This window comes from Cetorhinus maximus, chromosome 12 (assembly GCF_964194155.1).
Source record: "Cetorhinus maximus chromosome 12, sCetMax3.hap1.1, whole genome shotgun sequence".
NCBI lineage: Eukaryota > Metazoa > Chordata > Chondrichthyes > Lamniformes > Cetorhinidae > Cetorhinus > Cetorhinus maximus.
In genome coordinates this window covers 119061149-119085858 of record NC_135890.1, presented here as the reverse complement: position 1 = coordinate 119085858, position 24710 = coordinate 119061149, and the positions used below count along the sequence as shown (strand labels likewise).

General features: G+C 39.6%; 1 protein-coding gene across 2 annotated transcripts in view; it reads left to right on the top strand.

Annotated features, from left to right (window-relative positions):
• Window positions 1-24710, top strand: part of fbrsl1 (fibrosin-like 1) — a 913938-nt gene that overhangs the window by 461291 nt on the left and 427937 nt on the right. For both annotated transcript variants that reach the window (XM_078554523.1, XM_078554524.1), the window contains 2 exons: window positions 6015-6116; window positions 7316-7426. In XM_078554523.1, coding sequence (XP_078410649.1) covers window positions 6015-6116; window positions 7316-7426 — 213 coding nt within the window. The remainder of the gene's footprint in view (window positions 1-6014; window positions 6117-7315; window positions 7427-24710) is intronic.

Below are 24710 nucleotides of genomic sequence, written 5' to 3'. Positions count from 1 at the left end.
CCTTGCCCCAAGTACATTTTAAAATGCTTCTGTGTGTGCAGAAGATAATGAACAAATATATTGAGATGGCACAAGATCACTACTAGTTTAGCTGCTGAGGAGCCTCATTGTTCCCAGTAGAAGCAGACTAGAAGCTGGGTTAATGGGGGTTAGGGTCGCTCAGTGCGACACCTTTCATAACAACTTAGAGGAAGAATTTGTCTCCTTTTGCCCCAGGCCCATGTGGCACTCAAATGGAGCGTTTGATAAATGAAAGTGTATTTATTAATAATGAGGGGGAATGTGCGTATGCTTTGAAAGCAAAGCATAGAAATGTGTTTTATGACACTGGAAGAAAAATAAATGAAGTAAGTGTGCAGGTCCATTATGAGCTGAGGCAGGAGGATGTGGCAGAGGGACCGGCATGATTTGGAGATTAAACTCTGAGCTTTTCAGATGAAGCCACTTATATCAGGGGCCCTTGACAGTGGTGAGAGATGTGAAGCAGTGAAGAGATGATTACAAGAGAACATGACAGATAACTGCCGTCTTCTCTCGTTGACTTTGTAGGCCTGAAATATAAGAAAAAATCATGGTGATCAGCATCAGATAGCTAGCTAGTTTCTTTACTTTAAAGCAACTCCCATGGGGTTTTCGTCTCTTGAATTTTTATCATGAGTCACAGTTTTTTTAAAAACTCCATTTTTATTTTGATACCTGTGTTCCTGCTTGATTTCTTCATCCATGGTGTGCATTAAGCCCATAAAAGAGCAGGGCATCATGGGATCCTCAGTGTCTGAGATTTCAATGTGGCTAATGGTAGGAAACAAATAAATGCTTTAAATTATTGACACAGAGCTGGGAATAGGCCATTTATACAATTCCCTCTGCCCTCCCAACCCCATTTAAAGCTGTATTTGGTGTTCAGTACAGGAAGGTCCAGAACTGATGGAGGGAGGGGATATATAATTTCGCAAAGTGACTTGCCTTGAACTTGAAATTTTTCCTTTTCTTTTTGTTTTTCTCCTTTTGTAATGACCTTGCTGGACTAGCTGAGTGCATATCAAATTCATTACTCCTAAAGCAATGTAAAAATTTAAATAATATCTAAAATCTCATCCTTTGTATGCAGTTAACTATTAGTTATTTATAAAGCATTATTGGAATGTCTACCGCCCAAGTATTATTTTCCAATGTTGTATGTGTTCTAGTGGTCGCCAAATTGTGAGGCAATTTTATAAGAACAACTTTGTATTTATATAGTATCTTCAATGTAATATAATGCCCTTGTGAAGTGCCTTGGGGCATTTTTAAAACAAAATTTGACAATGTGATATTAGGGCAGATGACCAAAAACTTGGTCAAGGAGGTAGATTCTGAGGAGTGCCTTAAAGGGGGAAAGCGAGGCAGGGAGATATAGAGAGGGAATTTCAGAGCTGAAGGCCTGGGCGCCTAAAGGCACGGCCGCCAATGATGGAGCTGTTTAAAATTGGGGATGGTCATGGAATTAAAGAAACGCAGATGTCTTGGGTTGGGGGACTGGAGGAGATTACAGAGAAGGGGAGGGGAGAGGCATCGAGGGATTTGAAAACAAGGATAACAATTTTAAAATCATGATTTTTCTTAACCTGAAGCCAACGTAGGTCAGCGAGCACAGTGGGTGATCAGTGAACGGGACTTGGACAGAGTTTTTTGATGACCTCAAGTTTCCAAAGATAGAATGTGGAAGGCCAGCCAGGAATGCATTGGAATGGCTAAGTATAGAGGTAACAAAGGCATGGATGATTGTTTCAGCAGTAGATGAGCAGGGGCAAAGTCAGTGATGATACGAAGGTGGAAATGGGCAGCCTTAGCGCAGATATGTGGTTGGAAGCTAATCTCGGGATCGAACATAACGTCAAGTTTGCAACAGTCTGGTTCAGCCTCAGACAATTGCCAGAGAGGAGAATGGAGTTGGTGACTAGGGAGTGGATTTTGTCATGGGGACTGAAGACAATTGCTTCGGTCTTCCTGATATTTAATTGGAGGGAATTTTTGCCCGTATGTTTGTTGGACAAGCAATCTGACAATTTAGAGAAAATATAAAGGGTGGAGAGAGGCTGGTGAGCTGAAGCAGGGTAACAAAAACAGAAAATGCTGGAAAAACTCAGCAGGCCTAATAGCATCTGTGGGGAGAAAAAAAAACAACTGTTAACGTTTTGAGTCCGTATGACTCCTCTTCAGAGCTCATACAGACTCGAAACGTTAACTCGGTTTCTCTTTCCACAGATGTTGCTGAGTTTCTCCAGCATTTTCTGTTTTTGTTTCAGATTTCCAGCATCCGCAGTATTTTGCTTTTATCTTAGTGTCATCAATGTACATGTGTTTTTGACTGAGGAGTAGTATTTACATAAGAAATGGGGCGCTAAGGGTGGATCCTTGGGGAGCGCCACTGCAGGAGCTGGAAGAGAAGCCACTGTGGATTATTCTCTGCCTATGCTTAGATAGATAAGAATGGAACCAGGTGAATGCAACTGAAAGACGGTGGGGTGGTGTTGGTGGAGAATAGTGTAAACAATCGTGTTAAAGGCTGCAAGCAGGTCAAGTAGAATGAGGAGGGACAGTATACCTTTCTCACAGTCACATAGGATGTCACTTGTAACTTTAATAAGAGCTGTATATAAATATATGTTGCCTCCTAGTTCCATCTTATTCTGTGAATAGAAAATCTGCTGCTGTCTGTGTGCCGCAATGACTGTGTTGAGCTATTTACTAATGAATATCATTTTGTTTGCAATCAAAATAATGTGACTGATGCTTCTATATGTGGGTTGCAGCTGTAGAGGGCAGGTTAACATTACCAGGAGATATCACTCCCTCCTGCCTCCTGCCTCTTGTCTGTACTGAATGTTTCAGAGAATCAAGGTCCAGGTGTGGAATAATTCTGTCTCTGTGATGGGGACAAACAACGGGATTGTAGGTTAGACCATTTAATTTGTTTAGCTGATCAGCAACTCCTCCTACCAGAATTATGACTAGAGCTCGTTAGGATAATTACAAATGATTAAGACAGGTTGGCTTGCCTTGCCAGTGGGTGTGCGGACTCCTGCTGGCAGCCAGCAGGTGTAAAGGAACACGATCTGTCAAATCAGCTGATGACCCTCTTAATTCAGAGCAGTGTGAGCCAGAGGAACAAGCATGTTTAATAATTGATACTTACTGTAATAGGTTAATTGCAACGGCATTCATTCTAATTTGCATTCTTGATCAGCTTCTCACAGTCGGTGTTACTTGGACAGATTTTTTTTTCTTCCTCTTCCTCGCTCTCGCCTCCTGCTTGTTCATTGCAGTGGAGTTAATTGCTGACATTCCCCAAGTCATTCAAAGCATGTTGATTTAATGAATGTTAAGTATGTAGCTCCTGGGGGTTTGAATGGTGCATATGCTGTTTGTTTATGGAGGAAACCTTTTTGATATAATTGTGGCCAGGTGGCTGCTATTTATAGGATAAATGAAGAGACTGGGGGTGGGGGGTTGGGGGCAGGCATTAAAGGCAGTAACATCAGCTTATCGTATGTCTCCTCTCTCAACTGCAAATATTGCGTTGTGGTCTTGATCTCCTTATAATCCAATTTTTAAAAAAATATATTATTTGTGATTTACTAGATTGTGGAGTTAACTTGGGTCCTTCAGCTACAGCAAAGTTGGGTGCAAGCTTCTATGACGTATCATTTTTGACGATTGGTAAAATGGAACAGTATTTATTTCTACCTGTGCTTTTGCATTTCCCTGCACATATTATGTACGAGCTTTGATGTCAAAAGCAGAGCCTGCAAATCATGTCTCTGCTTCCAAGACATCAAAAGCACAGTTTTCTTCTGAACTTAAAACAGCATCAAATTAAAATGCACCATCTCAGCCCATGCCCATGTCCCTGCCTAGCAGTGAAAAGGTCAGAAGGCTACTGTCACTCAACTGTTGCTGTGCTGCTCAGAGGTGAACGAACGTCTTGGATTGGCAACCTGGCCATATGTTGGATTGCAATTCTGCGGAGGGATTTCCGATTTTGGGTGAATAGTTGGACCGTTCTGTGACTGTCTTTCAGCCACTTCCAAGGTGACATCAATGTCCTGCTTTTATCTTGCATCTGAGATCAGATTGGCTTTCAAATTTGTGATAGTCAAACTCTGGTGTAGAGTATAGCTTCCAGATGTCAGTGTATATGACACCTGACTTGGGGGTTAGTTTCACAGTGTCTCTGATTCACATGTAAAGCGTGTCATGAAGTAGAATCAGGGTCACACCTTAATGAAGAATGCTTGTGGGTAGTCATGAAAATATACTAAGGCGTACTCGAGACCCAAGAGAAATAGGGTTGTTTAACTCAAGGGGGAATGACATGTCTTACACAGAGGCTAATTTATAGTAGGGTATTGGAGAGAAGTCCATGCAGGTTCAAACCTTCAGCAAGCAGGAACAGAATTAGAAATATCAGATAAGAAGGGGGAAAGGCATGATTAAATGGAAGGTGTGTTGAGCTGAGATCATCTAATTCATAACTTCATTTGATCCTTTGAGAAAGAGTGAATGCAGGATGCCAAATTACTCAGTAAATTGAATATTTAATCTGTCTCATCGTTGAGGTTCTCACCTGCCATTCTGCACACCCAAGAAGCTCCCAACCATACTGCTCTAGTTTCATTAAAAAATCAAGTGGTTCTTACCCAAGCCTCCTTTATTTGTCAACAGCAAAATTCTGGCTAGGGCTTTCCTCAGACTTCTTCCCACTGGCGTAACTTTGCTAGAGTTTGTTGAAAGCTTTTTTTTAAGGAAGTAAATGGGGTTTTCGCCAGAGTTCCAGCAGCAGAACTGGAGTGGCTGTAAGGAAATTCCCAGCTTATGTTTACTGTCAGTCACATTACACCACAAGTGAGTACTTAATCAGAAATGGAGGCAGCACACCTTTTTATTGTGGTTGCTACATTTTTCCTTTGTTCTTAGTTGGTAGCCCTGTTGCCCTCTGAGTGAGGATGTTGTGAGTTTAATTTTCACTTCGTGATTTGACATAATCTAGGCTAACACTTCGGGATCGTATTGAGGGAGAGCTGCACTTGGACAGGTGCCAAGCTTCGGTTGAGTTCTGTTTCCTGTTTCATTAGAAGTAAAAGGGAACTCTGTGTCCTGACCCACATTCCTCCCTCAACCAACACCACCAAAAACAGAATATCTGGTCCTTTGTACAACTGTTGCTAGTTGGTTCTTGCTGTTGCAAATTGGCTGATGCATTTGTACTATTAACAGTGCAGTTCAAAGTAATGTGAAATATCAGGATATAAAATTATGATTTAACACGATGTTCTTTCCTTCCCTCCAATCCCTGAGTCACCACATTTTCGGTTGATGCTGCCATGCAGCCTATTTAATAACTCTGTTTCTGATTTGTCTTCCTGCCTCCCTTCACATGACAGCTCTGCACAATGGCATGGCTGAGTTTGGGAACCCACCATATGGAGAAAGATGTTCACAAATCCAACAAAACTTTAACAGGCTGTGCATAATGATCACAAAATGTTCTTATTTCTTAAATTAATATCAATCTCATCATATATCTCTTTATTTGGAGTGCCAATTAATGGAAACCTTTTGGCTGTTTGGCTCAGTTAGTGTAACGTTCACCTTTAGAATCGGAATATTTTAGGTCCAATTCCACTTCAAGACTGGTTCCTAAAATAATTCATTGATGTGCACTGTTTTGAGACATCCTGAGGATGTAATGAGATGCTATATAAATGCAATTTTGTTTCTTCTTTCCACTATTCCTTTTATTATTTCAACATTTAGATTTCAAATTTTCAGTCCTACACAAGAAGATGATTGTATTTATGTTGTGTTGCTAGAAAAGGATCAGCAGTCACAAGTTTCCATGTTGTTTTTGGAGTGCAACCTTTCATCAGTAAATTTAAGACATTGATCCTACAGCAGAAGTTGTTCATTCACCACCCTACAGTGAAGCTTTGTCATAACTCAAGCATTTCTCTTTCTCCCTTGTCATGCAGATGAAGGTCTCTTCCAACCAAAATGGCAGGAACAGTGAGGATGAGAGTGTCAGAGAAGCCAACAGTCCAGAGAAGAGCAGCTCTAGAGACAAGCTTAGTGATGTAAGTACACATTTCAAAAGAAAGGATCTGCACTTGGCGTTCAGTGGCAATGACAATTCATTGGAATTGTTTTGCGGAGGGATTTGGAAGTTGAGAATGGAGATGAGGATATGTTTTCACAAAGTGGCATTCAGTGCTTCATTCTACTTTTAAGACATACACGGGAGCTGTCGGGAATTTAACTGGTGCAGTATTTGAACAGGATTTTCCTTTCGAAGGGAAGTAGCTAGCTATCTAAAGACCTGTCTGCAAAGTGTTAGTGTGAATACCAGATTCATTGAATAATGAACATGCTAAGTCAGGCTAGTAATGCCTGTTATGATGGAGTCTATGCAAATTTCTCCTCTTTTTGACAGCACTGGTATACACCATCCTTTATTTCATACCTAACCTGCATATAAACGCTATGTGACATACAGAGTTACGCTGTGCGCAGGTACGATGTTGGCACTATTCCATGATGGCTATTGCCTGTAAATACCCCCTTTTTAAAAATGCTTTAAAGCATTCCATGTTCTACTACAAGGAACTAAGTTGTGTACAGAAATGAAGGGAGATCCCCAACAGATTTATTTAAGGGTGCTGAGTGGTAGCCGTTAATTCGTTCCAGGGTATAGGCATTTCACTTGTTAAATAGCCTATAAATGATGTTCAAATGCTACAAGAAGGCTAGAAATGATTACTTAAGACAATGTTGCTGTGACCATTGGCCGTGTTCACCAGTTCATTTTGAGTATAAGAATGGAAGGATAGTGTATGCAGTAACTTGCTTCCATTCTATATCATTTCTGGTAATATTCTATTGAAACATATCACACAACATGCTGAGTAATTTGATCATACACTACCACATTACTTGTCCTCATCAGAATGCCAGTTAGGTCTAGACAAGACCAATTTATTCCTGTTGGTTTTGATGGATTTTGGTTGGTATATGCAATAGGATGCCCTTACACAAATGCTGCACAAACTGATTGTAAACATTTTGGTGTGCACACAAATGCACATCTAGCCTTCATTTCTACACTCAGATTCTACATCTTTTCAGACAAAACATCACTACTTTCATTCATCTTTATCAGGTTATGTATTCCACACATTTTTTTAAAAAAGAGCAAGCACCACATCTCCTAAAATGCACATTTACATCGAAGGACACCCAGGACACACTTGAAATCACGTTTCCACTTACCTCACAGCGGGAAAACTACCGCAATCTTCAGGAACAGTCAATATGCCGAATTCACTACCGAAGTCCACAACAGAACAAGATGTCAAAAGTTCTTTCAACATCATCTCACACTAAAGAGGTAAGATTTGTCGAAATAAATAAGCTTAGCTATATTATTCCTGGGAATTGATAGGAAGAGTTGGTCAACTGCAAGTATGTCGTCTGGAATCTTCCTTCGGTCAGCATGCTTGTTATAAATTTCTTGGAAATATATAGATGATCTACTGTTATTAAATAATAAAATGCATGAAAGGTCTACTTCTGTATGCTCTTTGTGAGCAAAATAATGTTCTGATTTTGTAGGCTAGGGTACATTCTAAGCCTCAGCAGTTTGCAGTCAGTCCTTTGATATGCCCTTGCATTTGTGGGCTGAAATGCTTGATATTCACAATCTATCACATGCTACAATAGTACGTAGCCACTGCTGTTTTTTTTTAACTTACTTGTAATTACAATTTAGGACCTTGCTCAGCTGAACTAATGCCGTCAAAGCTGAGGTCAATTAGCTTACCCTAATAGGGAGTCAAACCTAGGCTCATCTGGTCTATGTGACATTTGGTTTAGGAACCTAAGGTGTATTGGAAGGATTTGTAGGTTGATAATCAACCTGTTTGGCCACATTATGAACTCACTTTCCGTGGCCATCAAGTCCTAGAGTGGGACTCAAACCCAAAGTTGTGGCTTGGAGATATGGACGCTACCACTGCGTCACAAGACAACGCAGTGAAGCCCACTACCAAGTTTGAAATTAGTATAAGAGGCAGAAAGTAGGAAGTATGATGAGGTGATGCCAATCTTGAGTATTAAAATCTCCCCAATTTTTGAGGGGAGGATAGATTGAGGGAGGTATGGAGTTCCACAATTTTGAGATCATGGGAAAGATTGAGTTGAGTCAACAATTGCTATTTGAACACAGAATGTGAATATGAGGAAGACTTGTAGGATGACATCTTTGCAACTTGGAAGATTGAGGAAAGATTATTCAGAGAAGGGCCTACGTACTGTAGCAGATCAATAGTTTGGAGAAAAATGAATTACAATGAAAAGCTGTTGTTACTAGACATGAGGGTGGTATCATATTATCAGATAAGAATTTCTTCTTGCGTGTCCAGTAGTATGAGAGGCTGTGAAAGAGTTTCCCCAGATATGCGCAAGCTTGATGTTTTGTAGAAGATTAAAAGTTGTTCAAGGCAAAAAGGCCCATTGGACCTTCTTGGAGTTTGAAAATGGAGAGGGATAAGTGTTCTGCTTGTGGTCAGAGGAGATAATTACTACAAAGATATTAACAGATGAAGAATTACGGGTGAAGCTATCAAAGGTAAGAGGTGGTAGTTGTTGTTTGGATTTACAAGAGACATAAGGCTACACTACTTTCAAAACAAAAATTAAAGAAACAGTATTTACATTGCCCCATTGACAGTATGGGGTTGATAAGGATGTAATGATTCCACCATTGTGGCTGAAAGTTGTGACCAATGTGAAGTTGCTAAATGTGATTTGGAATCATCAGTAAAAGCATGGATAGAGTTGGAAGGACAGTGGAGGAGATTATTACTATGAAGGAAATATACAGAAAGAAAAGATAAAGCCCCAGGAAACCTGAATGAAATGAAGCCGGGGAGGAAACAGAAAGATGACTGAATCTCTAGTACAGCACTTAAGAGGAAACTACATGAGAGCGTAAGAAATAGGAACCGGGAGTAGGCCCATTGGCTCCTCAAGCCTGCTCCACCATTCAGTAAGATCATGGCTGATCTTCTACATCAACTTTGCTTTCCTGCCCTATCCCCAAATCCCTTGATTTCCTTTGTGTCTAAAAAGCTATCGATTTCAGCTTTGAATATATTGACTGATTGAGCATCCAGATGTTTCTGGGGTAGAGAATTCCATAGATTCACAACCCTAGGAGTGAAGAAATTTCTCCTCCTCTCAGTCCTAACTAGCCAACCAGTTATTCTAAAACTTTGAATACTTTTAAAACTCACTAGTTCTAGACTCTCCAGCTAGGGGAAACAGCATCTACCCTGTCAAGCTCCTTAGGAATTTTTTACATTTCAATGAGATTGCCTCTCATTCTTCTAAATTCCAGAGAATATAGGCCCATTCTGCTGATCTCTTCTCATAGGACAGCCCCATCATCCCAGAAATCGATCTAGTAAACTTTGGTTGCATCACCTCTAAGGCAATTATACCCTTTCTTAAGTAAGGAGACCAAAACATTTCACAGTACTCCAGGTATGGACTCACCAAAGGCCTGTCCAACACCAGTAAGACTCCCATACTCTTATATTCCAATCTCCTTGGAATAAAGGCTAATGGACTATTTGCCTTTCTAATTGCTTGGTAAACCTGCATGCTAATTTTCTGTGGTGAAATAACTAAACATGATTTAGTAGATTGCCATATAGTGACACATTGTATGGAAGCACTCCGTGACAAATGATTTTACTGAAGCTTTCGAGGGCAGATCTCCATAGGCAAGACCACCAATACAATAGTGATGACTTGAGAATTGGTGTCACCTATATCATCATAACTTGGGAAAATGTGGATATAGAAGCACTTGGTTCATAGTTAGAACTGTAGGGCTGGGATGACCACCAGCAACTTTCCAAGAAGGCGGTGGACTGCAATTACGATGTGTGAATAAATGTGATTTGACCTGCATCTGTGGTACGAAACCATCAGGGAAGCATAGCTTGATCACAGGTACTCATTATTCCACATAGATGCATGCTGCAGGCTGTTGAATGTTCTCTGTTGTGCAGCTTGACCACACAGAACAGTGTTAGATTCACATTTATTCACACATGCTATCATTAACTGACAGTTTAAGCAGTCAAACAGAATGGCTGACAGTTATTTCACTTCTAATTACAGATTTATTTAATAACGGCCTACAGTTTGCCATTTTACCATCAGATGTGCAAGGCAGATTAATGTTCGAGTGGTCAAACATGGCAGGTTAAATGAGAGCTTCGTTAAAGCAAGGTGAATTTATGCAAATCTCATGCTGCGGATTTGAGTGTTCGCTTACTTGGCTGTGAAATATGCTTCTTAACCAGAAGCAGTCATGAAAATGTATCAACCTAACAAAATCCAATTGGACAGTTCATTTAGCTTTCAAATTAAAAACGCTACCTTTCCTTTCAGATGTGAAACATTTTTGATGGGATTCCAAGTGAGCATAATATATTGGTTATTAATGCTTTCATTGTCCATTGTGAAGCAAATAGCTGTAAAAGACTTCCAGCAAATGTGTTTGGCATCTAAAAGTATTTATTAAAAATGTCAGTTACAAACTGGATCTGGCAGATAAAAGCAGGAGCTGGCTTGACAGTTTTGACAGCAAGTACAGCTAGAAAATTCTTTGTGCATGTAAAGCGTGAGAATTGTGTGCAGTAAACACTTCATGCTTTTTTAAAGATGTGTGTCACTCTGATCCCCTGCAAGATTTGTGCAATGTAGGTAGTGGACAGCAAGTGTCTTGAGAGGCTGTTACTGTTACTAAAACTCTTCAAGAGAGCGGCTTGGTTACATTTTAGATATGCAACCCAAAGCTTCAGATATCCTGTGGCAGTCATACTGCACGACAATGTACTAAGCAGGATTTCTAGTGTAAAAGTGAAAAATATTGTCCTTTGCTGTCACAGTAAGTCTCATCAACAGAACTGAAGATCTGTTTACTCAACATCTTACTCAACGGACAATGGTTTCCTTGAAGGAAGACAAGAATTGGCATCTTGAAAATCTGCATGTTTAAAAAAACTTATCAATTACTTACTTATCTGGTACTAATGCATAAGAAAAATGAAACCTGGTATGTTTACCATTTTAAACGTAATACTGAACCAATCTGAATTTGGCTTTTCACATTTAATACCTTGAATGCATAAAGACCTTTTCAGCTTTTTTTCACTAATGTTGAATGCTTTAGTTAGAATTGGAGAATGTGGCAAACTGAAATCATCATATTCACCACTTATGTTATTCTTTTCTAATATTTAATTTTAATGTTGAAATTTTGAAACCTTGATCAAAATGTTTGATGGTGAAGATCATTGCACCCTCAGGATATAAGTATACCTCTCAATGTTGAAAAGTCACTTCAACTAGTAAAGCTTTGAGGGTGATGCCCAGATTAAGTTGATCCAGAACAATGATAATATAGTAGTTGGCCTTTGGGACTTCTGAACTTGGGAGGGTGAAAAATTATCAGCTGTTGCTAGTCATTACCTAGCATTCTTTGTTGTAATCTTCCTGTGTATGTATATCAGATGAGGATATGATTGGCATCATTGTTCAATAGCCTGTTGAAACTCACCATCTAGGCTTCCACGTTCTACATTGGTGAGATACCAGAGAATACGTCATACTTTTCAAGAATACTATAGAATGAGGCAATGCTTGCAGGAGAAATGGGAAGAGAGCTCGAAACCAAAACTCAACAGTGTTTGTGGACTTCTGAAAGGCATTTGATAAAGTGCCACGTAACTGGCTTTTCAGCAAAGTTAAATGTGGAATAACAAGGATGGTGGCAGCGCAGATTTGGCTGCGTGACAGGAAACAGAGTATTGCTGAAAAGAGTGACATGTTGCCGAAGCTTTTCATCTTGTACACATTAGGACAAACACAGAAATCCAAATTTGAAACAATCACAACAATTTATACAACAGGAGAAAAGGGCGTTGAAAGTAATGATGAACGGTTGTTTCTTGGACTGGAGGTAGATATATAGTAGAGATCCCCAGGCATCGGTACTATATTAGTAATGGCCTAGACTTTGGGTGTGCAGGGCACAATTTGCAGGTGCTACAAAACTTGGAAATAATGTGCATTATGGGGAGGATAATGATAGACTTCAAGAGAACATAGACAGGCCAATGAAATGGGTGATCGTGACAAATGAAACGTAAGACAGAGAAGTATGAAATGATACATTTTCATCGGAAGAATGAGGAGTCTGCACAGAATAGATGGGAAGAAGCAGTTTCTATTGGCGGAAGGGTGAAGAACCAGGGGATACTGATGACAAGTAGCAAAAGAACTTAAAGCGACATGAGGAAAAGCTTTATTGTGTAGCTTGTGGTAATGATCTTGAATGCACTGCCTGGAAGTGTGGTGGAGGCAGAGTCAATCATGGCTTTCAAAAGGGAATCTTGCTGGACTATGGGGAAAGGGCAGGGGAGTGAAACAAGGTGAGTTACTCTTAGAGAGTCAGCATGTACACGCCAGGCTGGATGGCCTTTTTCTGTGCTGTAACCATTGCCAAAATCCAACTTTGGTAAAGACAGAATTAGCCAACCTGTTTCTGTAAAGCCATGACACTGACAGTGATAATATGGAAGATTGTCCAGGTATAACCTATCCACAAAAAATGACTCATCTAACCTCACCAATTACTAACCTATCATCCTTCTCTGAGTCATCAGTAAAGTGATGGAAGGAATAATCAGTAGTGCCATTAAACATAACCAACCTACCAATAACCTGCTCTTTGATGCACAGCTCGGGTCCCACCAGAAACACTCAGCTCCAAGTGCCGCACAACCTTGATCCATCCTTGGTCAGAACAGCTGTCCTCTAGTAGTGAGAGCAAAAGAAAATGGTCCTGGTTATCATAACCCTAGGACATATCTGTGATGTATTTGGCTGGGAAGTGTTGTAGACCCAATCTTTTAGCTGGTTCAACAATGTCATAAAATCAGGAGTTGGAATATTTACTGACAATTCTTTATCTTTAATTTTTGATAAGAAGAAGTCCATGTCAAGCTACAGAAGAACCTAGATAGTTTGGTCTGACGAGTAGCAGGTAACATTCGTGCCATATAGTTGCCAGGTAATGACCAATTTGAGGAAGTGTAACTCAGCCATGTCCTTCAGTGGCTATTACTGACCAACATCTTAGGGGTCACCATTGATGACAAGTGTTGCTCTATCAACAATAACACAGTGACTACAAAGGCAGGAGGAGGATGGTTACCCCGCAAAGAGTGGCTCACCTCTTGACCCCTCAATATCTCACAATCATCTGCAAGGCTGTAGCTAGGAGTGCTTTTGAATACTCACCATTCATCTGGATGGGTGCAGTTATAACAGTACCAAAGAAGCTCAACAGCATTCAGGACGGAGCAGCTCACTTGATTTGTTCCTTCCACCATGATCAATACCCCACCCCCTCCATCACTAACGTTGCTGAACGCACAATTTCCAGGATGCGCTGCAGCAACTCCGGCACTTTGGCACAAAGGCTACTTTGATAGTACTGCCCTCCTCTGTAACCTGGACCAGCAAGAAGGACAAGAGCAGCAATGTTTTAGGAACACGCATCATCTCTAAATTCCACGGCAAGTCACAAATCATCCTCATTTGGATGACCTATGCTCCTTCATAATCTCTGGCTCAATTTTTTGGACTTCCCAACCTAACACTATTGTGAGAGTCCCATTACCACCAGACTATAATGGATCCAGGAGAAGAGCCACCACTACCACACTGGGAGAACTAGGGATAGGTAATAAATGCAGACTTGTCTGTTGCCCACATACTGAAAACAAATAGAATAAAATTCGGACCCACTCGTTGGTTCAACAATAAATGCTGTTTAATTACTCATCTGTTGTCAGGCTGAGGCACATTCTTCAGAGTGAGATCTGCGTTGTTCAAATTCAGTACTGCTTATCTTTTCTTTAATTTAAATTATTTTTAAGGGTTTTAAAAAAATGTTTTGTTGAGTAGTGGATCTTCAATTCCAACTCGTTCGCGGTATTCCAGCCTGATTTAAAATCAGATGCAAATATGTTAATGAGTGCATTTTATTTAATGTAATATTTGGTGCCATGTGGAGTTGAGGATCAAACTAGATTACGCTTTGGGACTAACTCACCATGCACAGATCAAAGGTGGCAGGTGTGCAACCACCTTGTTTTCTTAATATTTTTGTTTTATGCAGACTAAAATTGGCAATAAGTTTTTTTGTCACAAGGCTTAATATGCTAACGATTTTAAACATATAACTATTCGGATGGGAACAATTACTAAGTTATTGTTATAGCTGAGGAATGATACTTATTTTCCAAATGGTTGTGGGTTGGAGTCTCAGCTTCCAGTCCCATGGCAGCAGTGCTATGAAACACATTATTAGGAGCTATTTGTAATTTTTAGCAGAACCATGTTTTTTTTTTGATTACTTCCTCCTTCCCCTTAAAGCTTGCTATGTTTTTAAAAAATGTATTAGCTATATTTACAGAGAAGCTACATTCTGCTTCTATTTAAAAATGAAATTGTTTTTATATTGCGGTTAATGACACCAGCTGCTGCCACACAGGCCTTGCAGAGCAAATGGCAATGCCAGCAGTGGAAGAGCTGATTAATTTAGAAAAATCTTTCTGGACACTGACCTGAGGAAATCTGGAAAGTTTATGCTTGCATTGCTACCACCATGAGGATCTGTACATTAGGCATCACGAGCGCAGTATTAGACAGCTCTTTTGAACCTGATCCATTCATCTGTATTGGGCTTCAATTTTAATGAAGCATTTTCTAACAAAACTCCCTATAATACCTTGGCACAGTAACACTGCAAGAATTGAGCATCTCTCCCTGAATTTTTTTGTATAAAGGAATTGTACGCCTTGGTAAAGAAGTTCTCCCTTTAAGATCAATTCAATTGGCAGCCTTATTTTTGTATGCTAAAACTGCATCTGAAATAGTCCTGAAGGTATTTGAAGCTAGGAGATTTTATATTAAGTTATAATTGTAAAATTGTTCTTCAGTGATTTGCTTTGTATTTCAAGGCCTGTGATCTGTCACATACTGATATATGTTCCGACTCCAAGCATGCCACAGGCAATATGAGTATTTCTATTCTGTGGACTTTTATCCGAGGAGCAAGCAAAATGCTTCAATTCATGTTTAATGGGTATATCAGATTAACACACAATCACTAGACCGGCAAAAAGAACAGCCAGTAGTACTCCAAACAGGCCATCAGGTATTGCCTACTGTATAGGCTTTGGGTTTGTGATGTCCCATAAATACAAGCATAGGATCTATCTAGCTACTGATTTGTAGGTAGCATTCATGCTTAAAGTCAAGGCAAAACAACGACAACTTATTTATATAACAGCTTTAACATAATAAAACATCCCCCAAGGTGCTTTACAGGAGCATGATAAAACAAAACATGACACTGAGATACTAGTCAGATGATCAAAAGCTTGGTCAAAGAGGAAGGTTTTAAGGAGTGTCTTTAAGGTGGAAAGAGAGGCAGAGAGTTGTATGGGGCATATCCCCAGAGCTTAGGCCCCAGGCAACTGAAAACGCAGCTACAAATGGTGGCCCAATTAAAATTGGGGATGTTCAACACGCCAGAATTAGAGGAACGCAGATACCTCTGAGGGTTGTGGGGCTAGAGGAGATTACAGAGATAGGGAAAGGAGAAACCATGGAGGGATTACCTAAAATAGTTTTATCAGATAAATGATAAACTGGCGCACAGGCCATAATTCTTCGGGAATCTAACCTGAGTAGATGTGAGACTTGTTAAGATCCCCTTAGCGGAACTGTAAACCAAAATTACCTAATTTTCTCAAAGAAAACATTACCAACAAGATTTCACTGCAATATTTTGCTTCAACACAAACCCGAATCAACTTGCATTAAACATGCAATAACAGGCAAATGATACTTCAAATAAAAAGGTAAAGTTCACTTTAAATAGTCGATAAACAAAGGTTACCAATGAATATGTGACTTGTGTATTTAGTTATTTAATGCAGACATTGATTTCCCCTATCTACAGTGCAATGAAACTGTGATTGACAGGTTGAAATGTTTGTACATAAATTTTTTAAATGGTTCTGTTTAATTAGGAATACATGTGCTATTGACATGCTAAATACTAAACTTATTTGAATAGTAGTGCACAAGTTACGATTGATAGCTACATTTCTTTGCATGTAAAAACAAAAAACTGCGGTTGCTAGAAATCCAAAACAAAAACAAAAATACCTGGAAAAACTCAGCAGGTCTGGCAGCATCTGCGGAGAGGAACACAGTTAACGTTTCGAGTTTCGGACTCGAAATGTTAACTGTGTTCCTCTCTGCAGATGCTGCCAGACCTGCTGAGTTTTTCCAGGTATTTTTGTTTTTGTTTCTTTGCATGTAGATAGGCATGCTTTTCATAGTTTAAAAATGTGATCTACCATGAACTACTGTTGCAGATGCCCTCGCACTATCATCAAAGAGTATTATATTAACATGACAGAGTTTTATGGTTATTTTGAATGCAGTCTGTAGAAACTAATTTGTTCTTATAATAGTGTACCATTACCCACTAAATGGTTGGACAGGCACCTTGCTGGGAGGCATGTAACTTGTACAGCTTTTTTTCTTTGCAAGCCAATTTTATTCCCCTCTTTTGAAAACACTGTTTCTCACAAGTGAACAATTCCACAGTTCCACAGATATTTTAACCAAGGTGGCATTCTTCATTTGTTATCATGGCCACTGAGTTTCAGTATGCCATTCAACTGGAGGGCATCACAGCCAACCCATGTCCTGTTCTCGTCTCAAATTCACATGTGAGACTTTCCAACAATTACGTCCACATGACAATCAAGAGCTAACATTTTGTCATGGGTTCTGAGGTTTAGACCAAACTCATCTGTAGTCTTGAACAAGGTTTGCGAACCCAGCACAGGCATGGACCTTGTGTAGCTCTTTATGCACATCATAGGAGGCAGTTAATGAATTGCCCTACAATTTTTCTTCCCTTTCAATCAGTGCTTGGTCCCACCTCCAGTCAATCTGGCTGAAAGAGTAACCTGTTTTGTTCAATATCCTGTAGGCTACCATTGCTTGAAGCAATACGTTGAGATACTGATCCACTGGGCTTCCTTTAACCAATTGAATTTGTGGGCATTAACATATTGATAATCCATAATGAAGTTTAAATTCTCTGAAAGAAATCTGCAATGGAAATATTTTTTAATTGTTGCATTTGTTTTTATATAAATTATCTAGTCCTTGACAAAGTAAAGACAATTACTTGTGCCAAGAGCAAACTTTAAAATATTCATGCTGCAGGGAATCACTTTGAATGAGATCAACAGAAATCCATGTTTAGCTTCAATGATTTGAAGCTATGTTAATGGTAATCAATATGCAGTGTTTCTCCTTCTCCGTAATGACTCCAGATTATTGTTATTTAATGAGGAACACTGTGATATTCACAACAAACCTGCACTGTCCGGAAATTAAATGCAACTGAAGTACATACGAGGGGTGCATTCGATCCTCCTAAGCAGTTTTAAGAGCCTCAGCCTTTATGCCTTATTTTCATTGTCCCTAGAATTGTCCAGAAAGCACAAAATAGATTCTGTGGCAGTTCAGGGTATCAATACTATATTCTATAATACGAACATACAAATTAGGAGCAGGAGTAGGCCATTCAGCACCTCGAGCCTGCTCTGCCATTTGATAAGGATCATGGCTGATCTGATTGTGGCCTCTACTTTCCTGTCTATCCCCAATGCCCCTTGACTCCCTTGTAAGTCAAGAATCTAACTCTGCCTTATATATATTCAATGATCCTAATTCCACTGCTCTCTGGGGAAGATAATTCTCCTCAACTCCATCTTAAATGGGAGACCCCTTATTTTTAAACTGTGTCCCCTGATTCTAGTCTCTCCATTAAAGGGAAACACCATCTCAGTATCCACCCTGTCAAATCCCCTCAGGATCTTATATGTTTCAATAAGATCACCTCTCATTCTTCTAAACTCCAAAGGAAGCAGGTCCAACCTGTTCAACCTTTCGTCATAAGACAGCCCCTTCATCCAAGGAATCAGTCGAGTGATACTTCTCTGCACTGTTTCTATTGCAATGCTGTCTTTTCTTGAATGAGGAGACCAAAACTTTACACAGTATTTCCAATGCCCTGTGCCACTGCAGCAAAACTTCCCTACTTTTATATTCCATTCCCCTTGCAATAAACTACAACATCCAATTTGCCTTCCTAATCACTTGCTGGACCTGCATACTAATTTTTTGCAATTCATGTACCGGAATGCAGAGACCCCTCTGCATTGTAGAGTTCTGCAATTTCTCTCCATTTAAATAATATGCTGCTTTTCTATTCTTCCTGATTGAACAAATCCACATTTTCCCACTTTATACTCCATCTGCCAATTTTTTCCCATTCACTTCACCGAATCTTTATATCGTCTTCGCAACTAATGCTCGTACCTATTTTTGTGTCATCAGTAAATTTCGCAACCATACGTTTGGTGCTTTCATCCAAGTCGTTGATGTGGATTGTAAGTAGTTCAGGCCCCAGCACTGATCCTTGTGGTACTCCACTGATTACATCTTGCCAACCTGAAAATGACCCATTTATCCCTACTCTCTGTTTCATGTTAGCTCACCAATCTTCTACCCATGCTAATATGTTATCCCCTACACCATGAGCTCTTATTTTGTGTAGTAATCTTTGATGTCGATTCTTGTCCATCTTTTGGATGCAGAACTATTCCTAGCCTCCTTTCAGTTTTTTTGTGATTATCCTAATATTTTGCCCTCTCATTACTGTCTTAACACCAATAGAAAAATCTGTTTGGCCTGTCATAATGCTTCATATTCTTGAAGACCTCCATGCAATCTCTGGTTGAAGTAAATAAATATAACTTTTTTGTTTCATTCTCATTACAGTATAATTTTTTTCAGCTCCCATTTCAGAGCCACTGGAAGATAACACCTAAGACAAAACTATATATAAATTAATATGTAATAGTTACTTGTTTATGATACAAGTTCTTCCCACAAACCCATAATACTTGTCACAATTTTTGAGTAAAGCTTTGGCAATCCTAGAGCAGGAACGTTTTCCATTATAAAAAACCCTATCTGCCAATCATGCTGTAGCTTCATATCTCCCACCACTGGTAGCGCGATGGTATTTCTCACCTAGGTTGTCTCCCATTTTGTTTTTTTCATGTGATTTCTTTTTTCTTTCTCAACTTAGATAAATTATTTAACAATTCTGATTTAACATTTTTAAATTTCCAAAATGTCCTTGCTTCCTTTCTAGCCCCTGCGCTGTGTGCAGATTTTCTGTTATCTTTTATTTGCTTCCTTCCTCTCCTTCTGTACTTCCTACCCCAGCCCTGCTGGTCTTGCACATTTCCCTCTGCCCTACAATCTACAAATGTCTAATTAACCTTACTGCCCAATCTCTGCCACCAATTCTGTACAACATATAATGTTCCTCTAAAGAACCTGTGCAGCTGCTATACAGTTCATTCTAACCCATCACCTCCAGCTTTCCCTTGCTGCCACCCCTAGACAATCTCAACCATTATCCACCACCTCTTCCTGAAAATCTATCTTTGGAGCCTTTCCACCCACTTCACAGTGCCACCTTCTGGGTTTTCTAACTTCTTTTAATTCCAGGACTTCTTACCTGCTGCCGCAGGTCTCTTCATGCTAACTTTCTCACCATAACTTCTTGGCACTGCCACAAGTATCTGTACATCTGCTATTCCAGGCCCTGTGCAAAATTCAGCACCAATATTTTTTTGTTCTAGCCATGATATTGCCCTACATGGAAACTCCAGTGACAACTATAGGGACAAAGAGAGTAAAACACAAACAATAGTTAAGTGAGGAACATATCAGAATTTTAATCTAAACCATTTATTGGGCTTTTCTGAAGATGTTGCAAGGCAATATAAAAATTAGGGAAGCAGAAGAGAAATAGTTATTGAAGAACAAGGAGAGAGAATATTAGAGATGGAGAGGGTATGACAGGAGATCAAGATTTAGGGAGCATTCAAGAGCTGATGAACTTAATAAAGTGTATACTTAACGAGCAATGCCACGGCAGATCCACTTCTGCCTATAAAAATGTATTCACAATAAACATTGCACCTTTATTTCTCAAAATATAGAGAGCAGATGCACTAGTAATACTTGTTTTAAAAAGCCCATTCAAGAATACATGACCCCCAATAATGTTTTTATCAACTAAACGTCATGCAATTCTTTAATTGAACCCATGTTATGTGGAAAACATCAGTTGAGTGTAGCTACTTTTTAGTAGCATGGGGTCATTTTACTAGTACAGGTTTGGGAGTACAGTTCACTATATTTGCTTCTCACTCAATGAGCTAGCCAGTGTAGTTGAAATTCTACTTTACCTACTTTTGACAATTAAGCTTGCCTAATGTCAAGAGTCCCAGCCATAACATTGCAAGTAATGTGGAGTGAAAGAACAGAGATCGGATATATAGATTCTTAAAAAGCAGGATTTCAGGTAGAAAGAGCTAAAAAAAAAAGGTAGAGAGGGTTACCACATTTTCTATACAAGAGTATTGAATACAAAGGAAATGCTGATGAATATACAAGGCATTTATTGTAGTATTATGTGCAGTTTTGGGATCCCATTCTAGAAAAGGTTTTGGAGCATCAAAAAGGTGTAATGTATATGTATTAGTATAGTAACCAATGATAAAGGCAATATTTACAGTGAGAACGTGGGAGAAGTTAGATCTAACTTCACGAGAAGAGAAGGTTAAGATGGGATCTGAGAGAAGTCTTCAAAGTTTTGCCAGAATTTGAGAAGGTAAATAATTAAATTGCATTTCCATTAGTAAATGAATTGTTAACCAGGGAGAATAAATTTAGAATTAGTATGGAAAACATTTTAAAAAGTTAACAATTTTTTTCACTCAAGGGCTATGAAAATAAAGAATGCAATACTGGCAATTGTGCTGAAACACAATGGGCTGAATGGATTTCCTTCTGTGTTGAAATTTCTGATTGTATATTTTGCAAGTACAATGACTCAGAGCTAAATACAAAACAAGCCACAGTCATAGTTCTGAGAATGCAGTCAGAAGTAGCAAGGGAGATGTTCCCAGGCTGCAGAATCTGAGCATCAAGGGCTCTGCTTGTTTTGTTTCAAGAGAGTTTTTATTTCTTGATTTTATTTAGATTTTGTGTCTTTCAAATTTTTACCCCTCTCCTAATCCATGAGACTGCCTATGCTGCAGACTTCTGTGCAACCGCTCTCACTGTCACATCATGAGCTTCGATAGGACTGCGCTTCTATGGACCATTTCCTTTCAACTTTGCAACATAATCCATCTCTGCTTTTACTTAACCCGGCCATAGCTAAAACATGTGTTCCACAGCTTTTGATATCTGTTGCTTCAACTTCTCCAGCACCTGACTCAACAGCCTCCAGATCCATTCTACAGAAACATTAACTTATCTAAAACTACACTTCCCATATCCTTTTACTCAACCCAACCTTGCTGATCTCTTGGACCTATGTACCAAACAGTCCACAATCCACTGATCCTGGCCTCTTTGTTGCCTTTCCTTTGCTGACCCAGTGGAAGAGTCATCAACCAATTTGACCCTAGCTACTGCCTGTAACTTCCTGCCTAAACCTCTCAGCCCTGCTTTTCCTGTCTTCTTAAATTTAAAAACCTATCTTTTTGACCATTTTTCAGTCATCCCTCTGTCTTGCTAATACTTAATTTTCACTCTAACTGTAACGAACCTTGATATTTTCTGCATTAAAGGCACTATATATTTCTATATGAGCAGTTTTGTCTCTGAGTCAGGAGGCTGTATGTTCAAGTCGCATACAAGAGACTTGAAAACAAAAACTAGGCTGACAATTAGTACTACGCTATCAGAGGCACCATCTCACAGATAAAACAAAACCGAGGCTACATCTCCCCTCTCAGGTCACTCTTTTAAAACTGTGGGCCGTCTTTTTAGGACAGAGATTAGGAGAAACTTTTTCTCTGAGGGTTGTGCAACTTTGGAATTCTCTGCCTCAGAAGGTGGTGGAGGTGGGGTCATTGGATATTTTTAAGGCAGAGACAGATAGATTCTTGTTAGGCAAGGGAATCAAAGGTTATCGGGGTTAGATGGGAATGTGGAAATCAAAACACAAGAAGATCAGCCATGATCTTATTGAATGGGGGAGCAGGCTTGAGGGGCCGAATGGTCTACTCCTGTTCCTATTTCTTATGTTCTAGGTTCTTAGAAATGACCCCATGGCACATTTTGAAAAAGCACAGGGGAGTTCTTCTCGTGCCTTTGTTAGGAAATAGAGATAGTTTAAATAAGTTATATTTGTATTTGTGGGTGTTAGGAATAGGTTTTAGCTTTAAAGTTCACGTTTGATTTGTATTTCTGTATTTGTGTGTTAAGAAAAGGTCAAGTTGAGTTTAATTTCACTTTAAAAGGTGCCTGCATTTCTAATTAGTTTTATGACTCCTAAAGAGAAGGTTAAGCAAATGAGTAGAAAACATTGTGATATTGCATAGCAACAGGGGTCCAGAGAGGGATGCCACACCCCGCAATGCGCGCACACACTCACAAAAAATAAAGAAACAACAGTTTTGAGTTCACTTTGAAGATAGCTGCCAAGCAGAAACAACCTAGAAGGGACAGATAGCCAGCCCCAAGCTAAAGAAGAAAACCCCCAAATCCAGGGGGTTGGAACAGGAGGAAGTCCCAAGAAGACCTTTTAATCAAAGGAAGGACAGGAACCTGGAAAAGGCCTTGTTAAGTGAAGTTAAGAGTGAGGAGCAGAGAAGGGCTTCAAGCTTAAAGAAAAGTCAGAAGGTTCAAAGAGACAACTAAAGGTCTGTAACTCATTGCTATGTGCATAGGAAGCAGTGGTGTACTATTGACAGCTGAGTCAGTGGGAGAGAGTGCATGGAGGAAAGCTTGAACGCATGTGGTGACCCAGGGGAGAGGAACATTGGAAGACGAGTTTGAAATCCTGGAGATGAACCCTTGCGGAAGGCATCTGAGAGAAAACTTTGGTTTGGGAGAAGCTTCCAAGGTGAGTTCTTGGAGAGTGGAAATTGGAAACCCTTAAGAACATGAGAAATAGAAACAGGAGTAGACCATTCAGCCCCTCAAGCCTGTTCCACTATTCAGTAAGATCATGGCTGATCTGCTTGTGTTTCGAATTCCACATTGCCATCTACCCCCGATAGCCTTTGATTCCCTTGTCTAACAAGAATCTATCTACCTCTACCTTAAAAAATATTCAATGACCCTGCCCCCACCGCCTTCTAAGGCAGAGAATTCCAAAGTCGCACAACTCTCTGAGAGAAAAAAATTCTCCTAATCTCTGTCCTAAAAGGGCGACCCCTAATTTTAAAGCAGTGCCCCTAGTTCTGGACTCATCTACAACAGGAAACATCCTTTCCACGTCCACCTTGTCAAGGCCGTTCAGGATCTTGTATACTTTAATCAAATCATCCCTCACTCTTCTAAATTCCAGTGGAAACAAGCCCAGTCTGTCCATCCTTTCCTCATAAGACAACCCACTCATTCCAGATATCAATCTAGTAAACCTCCTTTGAACCGCCTCCAACACATTTAACATCCTTCCTTAAATAAGGAGACCATAATTGCACACAGTATTTGAGGTGTGGCCTCACCAATGCCCTGTATAACTGAAGCTTAACATCCTTACTTTGTGTGAAAGACAGAGTTCAGTGAGACTGGTTGGCTCACAGTGTGGTAAGCGTCTTGGGGGAGTTGAGGAGAGATCAATAGCATCTGTTTGGAGTGACATCCGTCATTTGGTTTCAGTGTGGTGTGTCTGATCACAGGTCGCTCACTGGTTTACATGGACTGTGTACTTACTTCGAACATTAGAGTATAACTTAGCTTTTGTAACTTTTGTTATCCTCACCAATCTTTATATATCTGTAAAGGTATAGTAGTGGGTGAAGGAGTATTGTAATATAGTTCAACTTTTCTTGTTAAACAAATGTTTTACCCTTTTGTTAAAAGTTCATTAGCTGACTCCAGTAACTCTGTTCAGTAGCCGCTTTCCATGTATCTAATCAAACAAATTAAAAGTTAGGACCTATCAAGCTGGGTTTCACTCAGGGATCAGGCTTGACTAGTGGTAACATCAGCTGGGATCATAGCACCTTGGCCAACTTTTTTGCCGACATTGCTGTAGTGACTACCTTTCAAAAATGCCTTCATTGGCTTTAAAGCACTTTGGGACGCCTTGAGGTTGTGAATGTGCCATATAAGTGCAAGTTCAGGTCCCTCCTAGTGTATTCACAGAAGCATCACTTTCTATTAGCCCATAGAGCCATCTTTATACAGTTTTGAACATGTGTTACCAGGCGGTTCCTGAAACCTAGGGCCTTTGATAACATTAAATGAATGTTATTCAGGGTAATAAAATGCAGTTGACATTAGTGGGAAACGAAGACCTTGTGTTAATTAAGAGAAAATATATTTCTCAATCAGGTTAGTACAAACCTTCCCACTGTATTTGTTTACAATTGGGATGCAAATATTTT